This window comes from Aphelocoma coerulescens, chromosome 11 (assembly GCF_041296385.1).
Source record: "Aphelocoma coerulescens isolate FSJ_1873_10779 chromosome 11, UR_Acoe_1.0, whole genome shotgun sequence".
In the NCBI taxonomy this organism is placed as follows: domain Eukaryota; kingdom Metazoa; phylum Chordata; class Aves; order Passeriformes; family Corvidae; genus Aphelocoma; species Aphelocoma coerulescens.
In genome coordinates this window covers 1,681,972-1,698,169 of record NC_091025.1, presented here as the reverse complement: position 1 = coordinate 1,698,169, position 16,198 = coordinate 1,681,972, and the positions used below count along the sequence as shown (strand labels likewise).

General features: G+C 51.2%; 1 protein-coding gene across 1 annotated transcript in view; it reads left to right on the top strand.

Annotated features, from left to right (window-relative positions):
• The window catches only part of ZC3H18 (zinc finger CCCH-type containing 18), a 42,959-nt gene that overhangs the window by 9,634 nt on the left and 17,127 nt on the right, over positions 1 to 16,198 (top strand). Inside the window, exons 4-10 of the mRNA XM_069026785.1 lie at positions 6 to 90; positions 920 to 1,068; positions 1,482 to 1,574; positions 2,068 to 2,225; positions 3,664 to 3,696; positions 5,261 to 5,378; positions 7,147 to 7,445. Of these exons, the coding sequence (XP_068882886.1) occupies positions 6 to 90; positions 920 to 1,068; positions 1,482 to 1,574; positions 2,068 to 2,225; positions 3,664 to 3,696; positions 5,261 to 5,378; positions 7,147 to 7,445 (935 nt within the window). The remainder of the gene's footprint in view (positions 1 to 5; positions 91 to 919; positions 1,069 to 1,481; positions 1,575 to 2,067; positions 2,226 to 3,663; positions 3,697 to 5,260; positions 5,379 to 7,146; positions 7,446 to 16,198) is intronic.

The following is a 16,198-nucleotide window of genomic DNA, read 5'->3' as shown; positions in this document are numbered from 1 at the left end:
TCCAGGATGATGACTTGGAGGAAGGGGAAGTTAAAGACCCCAACGACAGGAAAGTGAGGCCACGGCCCACCTGCCGCTTCTTCATGAAAGGTAACCACACTCTGGGGTGTGGGAGGAGCCAAAGGTGCTGCAATTGGCCTTGCTTGAGGATTTTTTTCCCCATTAAGCTGCTGTTACATGATAAACTCTGCCCCAGGCATCCTCAGCGTCACCTTCCTGTTTCTTGGTGGCCAAAGCTGAATTTTCATGGAGCCACTACACAAAAAGGGCTTTGCCCTCAGCATGGTGAACCTGGAGGAGGCAAATAGAGGGAAACTTGCAGGGGTTTTTGGAATAAAACAGAGCAGCTGTGGCTGCTCCTGGATCTCTGGAAGTGCCCAAGGCCAGGTTGGATGGGGTTTGGAGCCCCCTGGGATGGTGGAAGGTGTCAGCATTGGAACTGGATGAGCTTTAAGGCCCTTCCAGCCCAAACCATTCCATGATCCTGCTCTCGGCCTCACCACTGGTTATTTGGGATGCACCGTGGTGCTTGCTGTGCTCTCAGGTTTCCTGTGAAAGGCAAAGCTCCTAATTGGAAATGTTTGTCATTAACTAATGAGAAGCTCACAGGCTTATTCTGCCTTTAATTAACAGTGTGTGTCCATCCCTCCCTTCTCCCCACTGGAATAAGGTTCTGGTACATTGATCCATCCGTGTCTGGATGTGTTTGTCCCCTCTGGCAGGTGGAGGGTGGCGAGTGTCTCTCCATGTGTGTGAAACAGCTAAATCCCAGCCAGGCTGGAGAGGAGGAAAGTCAAACACCTCAAACAGCAAAATCCTTGGTGGATTTTCAATGCTTGATGGGGTTTTTCGTGGCTGTGGGGCTGAAGCGCTGCTTGCTGATGGGAAACAGGGATCTAACAGCTGTGTGTTCCCACAGGGCACTGCACCTGGGGCATGAACTGTCGCTTTATCCACCCTGGAGTGAACGACAAAGGAAACTACTCCTTGATCTCCAAACCCGAGCCCTTCTCCCCCAACGGTGCCCCTCCCATCGGCCCTCACCCGCTGATGCCAGCCAACCCCTGGGTATGGAATCTCTTCTGTGCATTTTTGGCTTCTGCAGCACCCTCTCCATCCCTGGAAGTGTTCCAAGTGGGGTTGGACAGGACTTGAAGAACCTGGTCTAGTGGAAAGTGTCCCTTCCAGTGGAACAAGATGAGCTTCAAGGTTCCAACCCAAGCCGTTCCACCATTCTGTGATGTTTCTCCTTTTTTTTTTTTGAGCTAATGCCTCAGCAAAATTCAGTCCACGACTGGCTGTGTGATTTTTAGATGGTGCTCTTGGAGTTGCCAGCAGAGGGGGGTAATTTTCCATGGTTTCCCAGCTTCCATCGTGCTGAGGCATCTCTGGAGATTCTCTGAGGTAGCTTTACAAAGCATGGCTTTGCTGTTTAAAACTAACTCAAGTGTCTTCTCCTTCTCTCCTCACCTTTCCAACAGGGAGGGCCAGTGGTTGATGAAATCTTACCTCCACCTCCTCCAGACCCTCCAACAGAAAGTGCCTGGGAGAGGGGACTCCGGCACGCTAAGGAGGTAAATTCCTTCCTCAGGGAGCTGCAGGCTGGCTCCAAAATCCACTGGAAAAGCTCCTTTTGGAGCAGGAGGGCCTTGCTCTCTCCCTTCCCCTTTTGCCTTTTAACCTATTAATTATGTTTTGTTGTACATCACAGTTGTTAGACAGCCAAGAGAAGCTCAAATCCAGCTCTGGGGGGTTTTATATTTTAAAAATAGTGGGAATTTGTGGCCCTCAAGTCCAGCCCTCCACAAAGCAAAGCTTTAAGCTGATCCAGTTTCCCTCACTTCAGAACCAGTTTCTCCAGTTCATGCGATCACTGCAGGGGGGAAGCTTCTGTTCCCTGCTGTTCTGAGCTGCTGGAATAGGGAATTAATCCGGGAAAGTCCAGCATCCTGCCCCTTCTGAGGTGCTTGAGCTGCCGGCATTCTCCCGAGGGCAGGATTTTTAACACTGCAGTTTCTCCCCACGCCGGGAGCGTTCTCTCCTCACGCTGTTCTTGTGTTCTGACAGGTATTAAAAAAAGCAACTATGAGGAAAGAGCAGGAGCCTGACTTTGAGGAGAAAAGATTCACTGTGACCATTGGAGAGGACGAGCGGGAGTTCGACAAGGAGAACGAGTTTTTCCGTGACTGGAATTACCGCATCACCAGAGACGTCCGGGACCCAGCGTAAGAGGCACTCTTGGGTTTGCTCCAGGGATTCCTGGGTGGGAATTCAGTGCAGTGAAGCTGGCTGGGGTTCACCTGCCCCTCCAGACTGAGAGAACATCACCTCCAAACATGGCAACAGCTTCCATTAAGCGGGAAGTTAAAAACTTGAGCCGCCTCCGCTCGCTCCAGTTCAACCCCACCTCCTTTAACCCTTCCTGCCTCCAGCAAACCTTGGAATTCTGCTCCCCTCACGGGCCCTCTCCAGCTCTGCATTGCCTCCCTCACACCAGTGCGTTCTTCCAGCTTTTTTTCCCTCTTTTTTTCCCTACCCCAACTGTGAGAATTTAAAGCCATCCAAGCTGAGGCTGCAAAGTTGGAGCGTGCTCGGCCCCAGCCGGGGGTTCCTTCGTGCTGCTGCAGCCACTGATTTTAGCAAACACCTTAACTGGTCCCAGTTAAACTGGGCACTGGGCAGAAGCAAAGCTGGTACCTGGCCACAACAAGCACCCTGAATTTAAGTGTTCGGGTGATTGGGGTTTTAAGGTAAAATTTGAAGCGTTGGAGACCTCAAACCCGGCTCTGGGGAATTGTTTGGTAGTTCTCAAGGCAAGAAAAGGAATGGGAAGAGAATTTTTGGGGAAGAGGCTTGTGTTCTGCAGGAATGCAGGTGGATTTGTGTCTCTGTGCTCATGCATCCTCTGTTCTTCCTACATGGACAGATTATGGAAATATTTCCACTCCCAGAGGGTTTGCAAGGCTTAGTTCTGTTCATTTTAGAGTGGATGAATTACAAAAAACCTCTGGAAAGGAGCAGATGAAGCTTTTGTTCAATATTCTTTGATTGCTCTGGAGTGCAATTCCTTTCCCCAATTTAAAAAACCCCTGTCCTCAGTTCTGCAGCATGAAAGAAAAGCATTTTCTACAATATTAATATTTTCCAGAGTTTAATTAGCTCTGGATCTTGGCCTTGTGTTCCTCTGAGAGGCACCTGGGGTTTATCCCCGATGTTCTGGGGGCTGTTCATACATTACCTTTATTTTATGACTGTCTATAAAATCCACCAGCAACGTTTTGGGCCTGTCTGGTGTAAGAATTGTTAAGAACAGGCCTGGTTTTCATACAGTCCAGAAGAAAATGTGTTGCACATCGCCCATGTTAAACAGAAGTCATCCAACAAGTGGAATTCCTGAAAATTCAAGGATATGTGAGCGGACTGTGCCATTAAAATATCTTCATTGTGTGTGAAGGGAAAAGTTATGAATCTGCTGCTGTAAACTCTAGAAAATGCTGATTTTCCTGCCCCACACACAATTTATTGCCCAGTTGGACACCTTGCAGCCAGCTGAGCCCTGGAAGTGCAGCTGGGATGTGGAAAATGCTTTCAGCACTGTCTTGTGACCTATGGAGTTGTCTCAGTAGTTCATGAATCCCTTTTTCTTTTTTTGAATAACTATAGGGAGGTGGACATCAAAGAAAACATTAACTATGGGTAAGCAGGTCTTTGATTCCAGTACTGTTGCAACTGTAAGAAAATATTCCTTTTCCTTTTTTTCCATTGCACTTCCTCAAACTTCCGAGGCCACAGACCGACCAGTGTCCCCCCAGCAGTTGGCTCAGTGGATATATTGGATTACTTTTGGGGTGATACCAATGATTTCCTAATGATTTAAGCACTGAATTATCTAAACACACAGCAGTGTTCCTTTTTGAAATAAAAAAACCCCTGCCAATATTACAGGAAGGGGAAATTCGGGCTTGAGTCTGTGTGGAAAAGCAGAGTTTCCTTTCTGGTGTGGCTTGAGATGTTTTTTTTCTGTCTCTTTGAACACCTGATGTCACTGAATCCAGGCTGGGTTTGGGTTGGCATCAGGACTTTGGTGCTGTTTGAAGCATCCCTAATCAAGGTTCCCTGGTTCTCTTCCCCTTGGCTTATTGCTTCAGTCCAAAATAAAAACCTTAAATTCTTTAAAAGCACAGAAAGAAGTACAGGTACCACTTGACTCATGGGGCAACACCTATACCTTAGCCTGGATTAGGTTATTTGGCACTTTTAAAATGCAAAAAATGGCTCTTTATTCCTTTTTTTTTTTTTTTTTTAAATCAGAGTCTCACTATGGATAATCTGGAATTTGGGAGCACTTGCTTTATAGTCTTAGCTCTGCCACCGACTCCTCTGTGGCCCTGGAAGTTTCTTATTCCCTGTACCCACCTCCCCATCTTCACAGTGGATCTGATATTTGCCCTCCAGCTGGTTGGATGTTGTTGAGTTGGGGAATTAAAATCATCAAACAGTGTAAATAGAAATCAGGAGATGGAGGAAAACCAATTTAAGGAGGGTGGGGTTTCAGTCCTTTTCCTCCCCAAAAATCCTTAGTTTTGCAGCCGTGTGTGTGCCACGTGCTCACCAGTCCGTGGGTGGGCCAGCACCTGCTTCCCACTGGAGGGTACCAGCTGGAGAAGTGGTGCCTCCCTTCCATGGACACTCCAGGTGTACAGGCAGGGTGTTGCTGACCTGCCCCTGAAGCTCCACTTCTCCCGGTGGAAAGCTCAGCACCAGCTCCTGTCCTGTCCTGGTGGCACTGGGATGCACCCATCAGCACTCCAGGGGCTGGGAATTGGGAGATCTCCATCCCTTCCTCTCCTGAAGGTGCTTGGGATGAGCTGTGGGTGCATGGACAGAAATCCCAGCTCTCAACTAATGAGGTGAAACACATCCTGCTCCCTTTGCAGGCCTTGGAAGGGGCTCTCAGGAACAGTTCCTGGTTTTGCACCAGGCTGAGTTTTTGGTGCCTCTCTTTCTGGTGTTTATCGAGAAAGGTCTGTGCTTTTCTCTGATAAGCCTCAAAAGAGAATAAGAGATATAAGAGAGACTAAGAGATAAGCCTTAAAAAAGACTCTTTGGCTGGGCTGTGTAGAAGAGCAACCTCTCTGTACAGCCCTGCTGCATTGCACATGGTTTTTGTGTCACGGTGACTGAGCTGACCTAGAACACGTAGTTTTTGTGGTGCCCAGGTGCCATTTCCCTCTCTAACATTCCCTGTTTTTTGTTGTAGGCTTGATCCCTATGCAGATCCCTATTATGACTATGAAATAGAGCGGTTCTGGCGTGGTGGGCAGTATGAGAATTTCAGGGTTCAGTACACAGACCCCGATCCCTACCGTAACTACAGAGTAAGTAAGGAAATTCCCCCTTCCCCGCTTTTGCTTCCTAACTTTCTTCCAGATTCTTCTGGGCCTTGGCATGGTTGCAGTGCAGTGCTTGAAACAGGACTTTTCAAATAGTTAATCTTGGCTTAATGACAGCACAGAGCACACCGGAGGTGAAGGGATGGGAGGAGGTTCTGTTCCAGCATTGTGAGGGCAAAAGCAACGCTCCAGGCTTAGGAATGAGTTTGGGAAGCTGCCTGATGGAAAAGGACCTGGAGGGCTGCTTGACAGTGGCTGAGAAAGCCACTGGCACCTGGCTGGTACCAGCTGCAGTGTGGCCACAGCCCCAGGACAGGGATTGTCCCCCGTGCTGGGCACGGCTGAGGCCACACCTGGAATTCTGGTCAGGTTTGGGCCCCTCCAAGACAGACACTGAGGGGCTGGAGAGTGTCCAGGGAAGGGAACGGAGCTGGGGAAGGGTCTGGAGCACGAGGAGAGGCTGAGGGAGCTGGGAAAGGGGCTCAGGCTGGAGCAAAGGAGGCTCAGGGGGGACCTTGTGGCTCTGCACAAGTCCCTGACAGGAGGGGGCAGCCGAGGGGGTCGGGCTCTGCTGCCAGGGAACAGGGACAGGAGAGAGGGAACGGCCTCAGGCTGGGCCAGGGGAGGATTAGATTGGATATTAGGGAAATTATTTCATGGAAAGGCTGTAAAGCATTGGAACTGCCTAACCCCAGGGCAGTGGTGGAGTCCCCATCCCTGGAAGTGCTCAAAAAACCTGCAGGTGTGGCACTTGGTGCCGTGGTCATTGGTGACCACGGTGGTGGTGCTGAGCTGAGGGGTTGCAGTTGATGATCTAAAGGCCTTTTCCAACCTCAGCAATTCCATGTCTGAGATGGGAAGGTGGTTCCTCCTCATGCTCCTTGGCTGCTCCTCAGTGTAGCAGTTGAGCAGCGCTTGCAGCCACATCTGCTGCCATTCTTGGACATCTTGGAGAGGGAGGGAGCTTCCAGGGAACAACCTGGCTGAGGAAAGGTTTCCTTGTTAATTTTTGGGAAGGAGAGGAGTAGATTTGGGCAGGTGTGCTCTGTGTACCAGCAGAGGCTCCACCCTGACTGTCCAGTGCTGGTGGAGCTGCACATCGGGATTGAGGCACAGCGAAGCAGCAGCCGGCTGCTAAAATCCCAGGAGCTGGGTGGTGAGATGGATCTGGATGAAAACAAGGCTCTGAACCTTTTCCCTGCTCTTCCTTTTCCCCTCATCAAACTTTGTGCCTCGGGAGCAGTGACCAAACCAACCAGCCCTGCTCAGTGGGGAGCTTTTCAGTGCTTTCCATCAAATCCTTTCAAAAATAGCTTTTCCTTTGCTCCACATCCTTGTTTTCTGCAGAAGCAGTGCCCAGACAGGAGCCTGGGCCCCACATGACCAATTATTTTCCTGGTGCTCGTTTGCAAAGTTAATTAGCTGGTTATAGAAACTATTAGCAATGAGAGGAGCGACTTGTAAACATCAATACATTTCTTTAATAAGCTTAATAAACCAAATTAATCTGAGCATTGCCTTTGAAAACAACAGTTGGGCTATGATGCTGTGTTTGCATCCAGGTGCTGCTCAGCAGGATGCAGAGTATTGATCTCTAGATTATTGATTTGCAGGTTGTTGATTTGCAGGTTATTGATGTCAATCCTTTGATGAGGGAGGGCAGATATAATTCCTGGCAGTCCCACCCTTGCCACCCGCTTCGCTGGGAGCCGTTCCCACAGCATCACGATGGTTTCTCTGTTCTTTTTTCAAGGAAAGAGAGCGAGAACGGGAAAGGGAAAGAGAGAACAGACAACGGGAGCGGGAACGGGAGCGGGAACGAGAGCGGGAACGGGAGCGGCGCCAGCGGGAGCGCGAACGGGAGCGGGAACGGGAGCGCGACAAGGAGCGGCAGCGGCGGAAAGAAGAGTGGGAACGGGAGCGGGAACGAGTGAAGAGGGATGAGAAGGACAGGCAGCACAGGGACCGGGACAGGGACCGGGACCGGGACAGGGACAGGGAGCGCGACAAGGACAAGGACAAGCCAAAGCCCCGGTCCCCGCTGCTCCCGAGGTAAGTGTTTGCTGGGATTCGGATTGGGCGTTGTTGTAGCTGGTGGGAGTGAAGATGCTGGTGTGCGTAACTGCTGAGTAAAGTAGTAGTTAATGAGCCTTGTGGCCGCTAAGCGGAGCTAAAACCTCGGTGACAATGAGTGTGTGTGACGCGACCCTCAAAGCAGGAGTGTCCTTTGGCGTGGGGGTGTTCGGCTCAGCCCTCTTCCCTTCAGGCTGGAGAGGTTTTGGGAGGATGAGGGACTCCTGCAGGTGCGCTCTGGTGAATCCCTTTGAGGCCTTGGCAAATCTCTGTCACAAGAGCCAGGGCTACGTGGGGAGTTTGTGGCTAGCAGAAGTATCTGAAGATACTCCAAAAGGAAAAGGCAAAGGGATTGTCCTGGGAATGAGTCTCTGCTCAGTGGAAGTGCAGCGTGGGGTCGGGTTTGTTGCCTCTGACCACCCGTTGTTTGTGAAAATCCCGGTCGTGACCTGTGTGAAAGAGAAAATGGAACCCAGACCAGACTGAAAGTCCAGGAATGTGATCCCTGTTTTGTTCCTCTGTCAATGATTTACGTACCCTGCCCTCCCAGCCTCCTCTGTCTTTGTGAAGCTCTGGATAAATATCCCAGTAGAATGGAAGTTGTAATGTCACAGCCTCGTTTGGTTCAGAATCATGGAAAAGTGTCACGTTTTTTGTTGAGGGACATCTTGGAGCAAGCTGGTCTAGTGGAAGGCCCTTGCCCATGGCAGGGGGTGGAATGAGATGAACTTTAATGTCCTTCCCAACCCAACCCATTCCATGATTCTGTGATCTCCAGGAAAACTGCTGAACAGTTTCTTGGGAAGAGTGGCAGATGGAGACTCCCACAGCGTGTGGAGGACCATGGAGACACACAGGCACGTGTGGGGCAAGGAGAGGTGCAGGGAAGCTGTTTCCCAAGATTTATTGGAGCTTTTCCTGGTGTCTTTGTTCCTCTGCACTGAAGGAAGGTGTGAAACACGATGGGCATGAGGAAGAGTGGGATTAATGAAGAGCAGGGCTCAGAATGCCAGGAATGAGGTTCCACGTGGAATCAGGTAGCTTCAGGTGGCAGCAGGGCTTAGTTTGATCTGCATTACCAAAAGGAAAGCTGATTTTTCACCCTCTTTCCCAAGAGGAAGTGACAGTTTCAGAACGGTCTGGAGGAGCAGCAGCAGCTCCAGAGCAGTTATAGGAATACCATAATTACCTGTTCCGTTTAATTACAATCTTCACTTAACAGCCACGATTCGTGCACCTTAATTACCACATTGCCCGGTGGTTTGTGCTCTCCTTGGCTTGGTGATGGGACAGATCTTGTCCAGACCCGTGTGATGGAGATGATGTCAATGAAAGTGATGTCACCTGCTTGGCAGCTCGAGGTCATGAGTCACTGATGGTCACCGTGACCCAAGGCTGAGCCTGCTGCCTGCTCCTTCCCTTGGCACTCCTGGAGTCCTGGGGCAGGGCTCTGTTGGGAGAGTTTGGGCTGCCAGTGCTGCCCAAAGGGTGCTGGGTAGGAGTGGTGGCCGTGCTCACCAGTCTTGGATCCGCCTCATTCCATGAAACCACCTGAGAGCCCGGAGATGGGATTGACAGCATTCAGGGGATACGCATTCCCTGTTTCCCTCTGGCACAAGGCAGCTGGGGATGCCTCTTGTGTCTCCAAAAGCCCTTGAGACGAGTCTTGGTCATTCAAAAATACTTTCTGATGCACCTCTTTGCTGTTTTTGTTTTAAGTGTGCTGTGGAGGGGGGTTTTCAAAGGGAATGGAGTGACAGGACAAGAGGGAATGGCCTTAAGCTCAAGGGAATGCAGGGTTAGATGGGATATTGGGAAGGAATTCCTCCCTGTGAGGGTGGTGAGGCCCTGGCACAGGGTGCCCACATTGGAAGGGACCCTAAAGCCCATCCCATCCCATTCCACCCCCTGCCATAGGACTTCCCGTGGTTGACATCCCTGTTGACATGACCCTTTCCCACAGCACTCTGGGTGTCTGGGTGTCTGTGGGGAAAACAAGCCTGCAGGAAGAGGTTTTGAAAAAGCTTTTTAACACATGAAAGCATAATTCCAGCTTCTCCCTCGGAGAGCACGTCCCTCATCCGTCACCTGGCGTTTCCCCAGGAGTCCTCGTCACGCTCGTGCTGTGGCCTGGCTCTGGGCTGTGTCCCACGTCACTTTGTGACCAGCTGCCACCTTCCTCATGGCAGTGCAGTGGCTCGAGCCGTGTCACCTTTTCTCCAGCTGGCTCCGTGCCAGGCTCCAGAGGGGCAGGTTTGGCATCCTGGGACTGAGCGGCTCCCGAGTTGGTTTAACGTGTCACACAGCGGGGATTGCTCCGCGCTTCCTGGGAAAGCAGGATGCACAGCAGGGCCACAGCACTCACCTGTGGGTCTATTTATAGACTCTGGGCTTTCCCTAATTGCTGGATCCCAGCTTTTGGCAGGTCCGGCCTCTCCAGGCGGCGCTGGGGGCCGGCTCACGCCACAGCTGCCCGTTAACATTCCTGCTGCCTCCAGGGCCCACGCAGCCCTGCTCACTAATGAGCTTGGAAAACTGCTCCACAGAGCCTGCAAAACTCCTCCACAGAGGTTGTGCAAGCAGCACCGAGCTTTGCCAAAGGCACAGCTGAGGACGGTGATTCCAGGTCGATGCCGGTCGCTCCGTCGGTGTAGGGGCTCCCGCAGGAGCTGGAGGAAGGAACAAACCAGGAACAAACCAGAATCAAGGGATGAGAGAGCCCAAATAGCAAATAGCCAGGAACAGGGAACAAATGCCTTTCCATTCTGCTGAAAGCAGGAAGGTTTCACCTGGTCTCTAAACAGCAGAGGAGTTCAAGGCTAAAAATGCAGAGGAGCCAGAGGAGTTCCCAGCATTGCTGGGTGATGGAGATGAGGAGGATGAGAATTTAACAAGGATTTAAACCCTGATGCTCTCAGGGACAAGGGTTTCTCTGTGAGCTTTTGGAAAGGAGAGGCTGCAGCGTTTGGGCTCCAGTGGGATTGTCACATGTGGATTTGGCCTATTTTTTAGGAATTCAAAAAATTCCCTTCCAGTACTTGAAGGGAGCTGACAAGAAAGAGAGAGAGAGGGACTTATATATAACAGGACAAGGGGAGATGGGTTCAAACTGACAGGGAGGAGGTTTAGATGGGATTGTGGGAAGAAATTCCTCCCCAGGAGGGTGGGCAGGCCCTGGCACAGGGTGCCCAGAGAAGCTGTGGCTGCCCCTGGATCCCTGGAACTGTTCAAGGCCAGGTTGGAGCAATGTGGGCTAGTGGAAGGGGTCCCTCCATGGCAGAGGGTGGAATGAAATGAGCTTTAAGATCCATTCCAACCCAAACCATTCCATGGTTCTGTGAACATGGAATTGCTGCTTTATGCTTTGGGTTGGGTTTTTTTCCCAAGCTTAAGATGAGCACTCCAAGAAGTTTAAAATCTGAGCTTGCACTGCTGGTAAAAGTGTTCCTCCCCCCCCTCCCCCTCCTCCTCCTCCCTCCTCAGGCATCGAACACTCAAACAAGCCAGGACACTTTATGATCAATTAGAGGGATAACTTGGCTGTCTGTCCTCCTGCTCCCATCTCCAGAACGAGTTCTGATGCCCCAGGCTGGGCCTGATTTTTGCTGAGCGCAAAATTCCTTCTTTTTCTCTCTGTCTTGCTGCTGGAGCTCCCTGTTGTGCAAAGCCTTTGAGGGATAAAGAAGTGACATGAAATATGTCCTCTGAAGAAATTTTGAGCAGTGCAAGATGTTCTGACCCTTAGATGGGAGCAAGGGCTCTGCACACTGGAATAATTTGCTTTAATCCTTTCTGCTGTTGCCATAGGCCTTGATCCCACTGGCAGCTGAGAGAATCTGGTTGTTCCAGGAGCTCATGAAGCAACCCAGTGTCGTGGGGCCTGTTGGTGGCTGTATTCCCAAAGCACTGAGTGAAATTCAGGAGTTCATTCCTGAGGGGCAGCGCTGGCACTGATGTCCCTGTGACCAGGGACAGCGCCCAGGGAGCAGCTGCAGCTGGGCCAGGGCAGGATCAGGTTGGAGATCAGGAAAAGGTTCTTCCCCCAGAGGGTGCTGGGCACTGCCCAGGCTCCCCAGGGAATGGGCATGGCCCCGAGGCTGCCAGAGCTCCAGGAGTGTTTGGACAGCGCTGCCAGGGATGCCCAGGGTGGGGTTGTGGGGGTGTCTGTGCAGGGCCAGGGGTTGAACTTGCCCTGTGGGTCCCTTACAGCCCAGGATATTCCATGATTCTATGAGTTGGACCCACCAGAGAGAGAAGGAACCTCAATTTTGCTGCCCCCTCAGCTGGGGTGGCACTGGGTGTTGTTGACCAAGCAAGGAGGAGGAAGGTCCATGAGATGGGCATTGGTTTCTTTCCCACCTGGATTTTGTCTCCAGGGAATGCTGGAGGTTTCTAGTGAGGAGCAGCATGGCAAAATGAACCTTAGAGTGAGATGTTGTCATCTCCAGTTCTTGGAATTTGTCCTGATGTCTGAGCTAAACCTCTTCCCACACAGACCAGACGAGCTTCAAGCTGTGCCTGGGAAAACTCAGGTTGGACATCAGGAGGAATTTTTTCATGGAAAAAGTGATTAGGCATTGGAATGGGGTGCTCGGGGAGGTGGTGGAGTCCCCATCCCTGGAGGTGTCCCAAGGAAGGACTGGACATGGCACAAGGTGGGGATCGGTCACAGGTTGGACTCGATGATCTTGGAGCTCTTTTCCAACCTCGGTGATTCTGGGATTCTCGTGGTACGGACCCCAAGTTCCATGGAACAGCAGTGGCAGTAGGATGAGGAGAAGGAGGGGGCTGCTGTCCTCGGAGATGTTCCCAGGAGGTGACAGCAGCTCCGAAGGTGCCAGGAAGGAGCAGTGTCCTGAGGACCGTGCTGTCATTATCGCACACACCACACTTTCTTTGGAAGGAAGTTCCCTCCATCAGGACTAAAACCTATAAATGGAGAGCACTTAGGCAGCCATTAAAAACCAAAATAACCCCGTGAGTGGGCACTCAGACAGCTGACAGCAAAGTCAGAAAGGGCAAATCACAAATCCTCGTAAAACCTTTCCAACAAGGAGCGTGGAGCTTCTTCCCAGCTGCTCCCGAGGCCTCACCTGGAGTGTGAGGTGCTGCAGATCCCGGGACAAAAGGTTACGTGATCCCATGGCCGTGCTCACCCTTGGGTTGTTTTCTCAGGCTGGTTCAAGTTGACTTTGTTAATCTCTGAGCACGTTAATGAGCAGGATAACCCAGGTCTGGAATCAGCGGGTGCAGGTTATCCAGGGCCTGCGAGTCAGAAAGCGTTGGAATGAGCTCGATTTGATAAAGGAGTGGCAAAAAGAAGGGAATGCAAATGGAGTGATTCACGGTGGTATGTGTGCCACAAAGCAACTGAATTGGGTTTTTTTGGAAGAGTCTCTAATTTTAGGTGTTCCTGGGTCGTTGTTTCTCTCCTGAGAGCTTCTGGTGGTCTCCCAGTGCTGCCAGCTGGATTTGTTCCCTATTTTTTGGGTGTAGAGGCTCTGAATGAAAGCAGCTGTCAGTCAGTTTTTGGGGGGCTTAGTGATGGCATCTCACCCTGCTGCACAAAGATAGGGTGGGAGGATGGTGGGTTTGGGTTCCTCTTGGTTTTCCCTGTGGAAATCTCAGTTATTTCCTAGAAGAAATCCTTCGTTTGTTCCCATTTGTTCTGCTACAGGAGGAAGAGCAGGCAGGGCAGACAACCATGTGCTCTTCCTGGTTTTGGAGTTGGGCATTGGTAGAACCCTGGAATGCCCTGATTTAGTCCTGTATCCATGAAAATTTAGTGAAGGTGGGAAAAGGAGCCTCCATCCAGGGGCATGGGTTTGCTCTCCAGCTGTCTGCACCTCCCTGGGAGGCTTCTCGGAGTGCAGGGAATTAAGGGAAGCAAGTGTTGGGTTTCCCAGGCTGAGATGGGTTTTATCTGCTCCACCTGGAGCTGGACCTCTGCTCCTGCACACTGCAGGTTTCCCAGGACTGCTCAGAGGAGCAATTCCCTTCTTTTCACATACAGAACTTACCCCGTGCTGCTCCAAGGTTCTTTGGAATCCCAATCCAGTGCCCTGCATGGAAGCTCTGCTGCGATAAACACGATAACAACTTGTTTACATCCCCGTTTTTCGTGGTGCAGCTGCCAGCCAGAGTGATGGAACCTGCTTAGACAGCTTTGCTTTCATTTCTGCTCCCAGCTCTTTTGGGAAGTTGGTGATAAGAACAGCTCTGCTCTGGAGCCAGGCTGGGAGAGCTGGGAGCGTTCAGCTTGGGGAAGGGAGGGCTCCAGGGAGACCTTGGAGCCCCTTCAAGTGCCTGAAGGAGCTCCAGGAGAGCTGGAGAGGGACTTGGGAGAAGAGATGGAGGGACAGGACATAGGGAATGGCTTCCCACTGCCAGATTAGATGGGATATTGGGAAAGGATTCTTCCCTTTGAGGATGGAGGTTGCCCAGAGAAGCTGTGGCTGCCCCTGGATCCCTGGAAGTGTCCAAGGCTGGGTTGGATGGGGCTTGGAGCAGCCTGGGACAGTGGAAGGTGTCCCGTGGCAGGGACTGGATGAGCTTTAATGTCCCTTCCTCCAGACCATTCCGTGATTCCATGATAATGAAATCTGTGAATCAAACCAAACTTTCCAAGTTCTCCACAAAACATTCCTGCTGAGTGCAGATTCTGCTGGTCCTTATGGTTCTTGAGCTGCTGCCTCCACTTCCCCAGCAGCAGCAGTTTCGTAACCCCAGATCGAGATGAAGGGCACTGAGTGACTCAGGTGTGGATCTCAAGGAATGTGATTTTCTTTGGCATTTCAGAGATGGAATTACTGGGAGATCCCCCAGCCTGGATTTTAGGGAAACAAGGCAATTCCAGGGCAGGATCACTGGCACATTCCAGTCAGGATTGCTGCCTCCTGCTCATGGAGAGGAGGCTCTCCAGGCCTCAAATGCTCAGCCCTTAGGGGAGATGCCATCTCAGATAGCTTTATCTCCCTGCTGGGATGATTTCATCCTGGAGGTTCAGATTGTATCTCCACTCTTTCATTTCCAAGCCTCTCCCCATCAGGCTTTGAAGAAATCCTTCCTTTTTTTTTTTTCCTTTTTTTTTTTTTTTCCAAGCTGACTGATAACTCAGCTTCAGATGGAAACAGCTTGAGAAAAGCATTTTCCCTGCTGATGTCTCACCAAGATCAGTTGGCAGCAGCTCCAAGGGCCAGCATTCCCTGTCCTGGACACACACAGGTGCCTTTCCAGAGCTGTTGTCCCTCTCCATTACTCCAAGACAGGAAAAATCCCTGCATGCTTGCACTCTGCTGAATTTATTTTGCAGCAGTTCCAGGTCCCTTCACAACTGCCTTGGCACATGGCTCCAGTCATTCCTCGAGTCCACTTCCTCTGGAAAATTCCACTGCCGCTGCAGGAAAAGCGGCGCCGGCGCTGCTGACGCAATCCCAGCTTTCCTGCGAGAAACTCAAAGGCTGTTCAGTCATCCCTGGGCTTTCCTCCTGGAGAAAACGGAGCTGGAAGAGCAGCCCCGGAGCCAGGCTGGCGTCACTGCTGCCCGGGGGTGATAAGGTTTGGTTCCCTGTGGGAGCCGTGTCCCATGGGAGGGGGAAGGACACGGGAAGCGCTTTCCCCGGGAAGCTCATTTTGCCCTCCAAGATTAGAAATGCTTCAGCAGCATTTGCATAATACATGAGGAGAACTCGAGTTGGGCAGCTCCTTTTTTTTTCCCCCTCTCCAAAGTTTTGTTGGACTCAGTGATGTGCTTCAGCCGGGGTTTTTTTGGGAGCAGGGTTTATTTGGGAGCTGGGCGCGTGCGTGGGCTGACCCACGCCGGGGTGCTGCCAGCTGGAGCTGCCTCTGCTCCTCCTCTCCCTGCCAAAGCCTCACTTTTCCTCTTGATTGCTGTTAGATTCCAGCCAAATGGGCATCAGCACGTTCCTTCTGGAGGGAGACAGCTTTTAGTTGTTTTAAGGGTAAAATTGCCTTTGGAAGCTGCTGCCCGAGTGATCCTTGAGGATCAGGCTGGAAATTCAGGTGCTTTTGGTCGTTCTTGTCTTGTCTCTTCTTCCCTCTAATTTATTTTTTTTTAAACCTTGTGGAATAGACTTAGGAGTTAATTCTGAAATACTTCAAATGTTTCCTAAAAACAGGAATTTGGTGATAAAGATTGGGGTGAACACGAGAGTTCTCTGGCAGTCTCTGTGCTGAAGTGTGCAAGGTTTGCCAACAGCCTGGGCAGCTGTGCTGAGGATGAACTCCTGAGCTGATCCCATGGCTCACCAGCCCTGGAATTCTTCCTTCCTTCCCTCCTTTTCACTGAGGCTCAGCCCCTCCTGAGGGCAAGTTGGACTCACTGAGCCAGCAGCAAACAGTTCTTATTTTTTAATTTATGGAAGTAAGGAGCTGGGAGCTCCACCAAGCACCAGATCCAGCACTAAGTGACCTGGCTGGAAGAGTGAAAGCCAGGAGAAGTCCTCCCGTCCTCATCTCCCAGCTGTGGGATTTGTCCAGGCTGGGATTGGGATGTTCCTTTAGGGAGCTGCTGAGGATCTTGGCAGCTCCTCCAGCTCACTTTCCATTCTGCCTCCTGAATTCCACTGGAGAAGACGAGTCCAGCAGCATCAGATCCCAGGTTTAGGTTGAACGAGTTTCTTTGGTGATGCCACGTATTGGAAGCTCTGAGGAAAGGCTTTGAAAATGTCCTGACAGGAGCAGCATCTTCCTCATCTGCAGCATTTACTGCT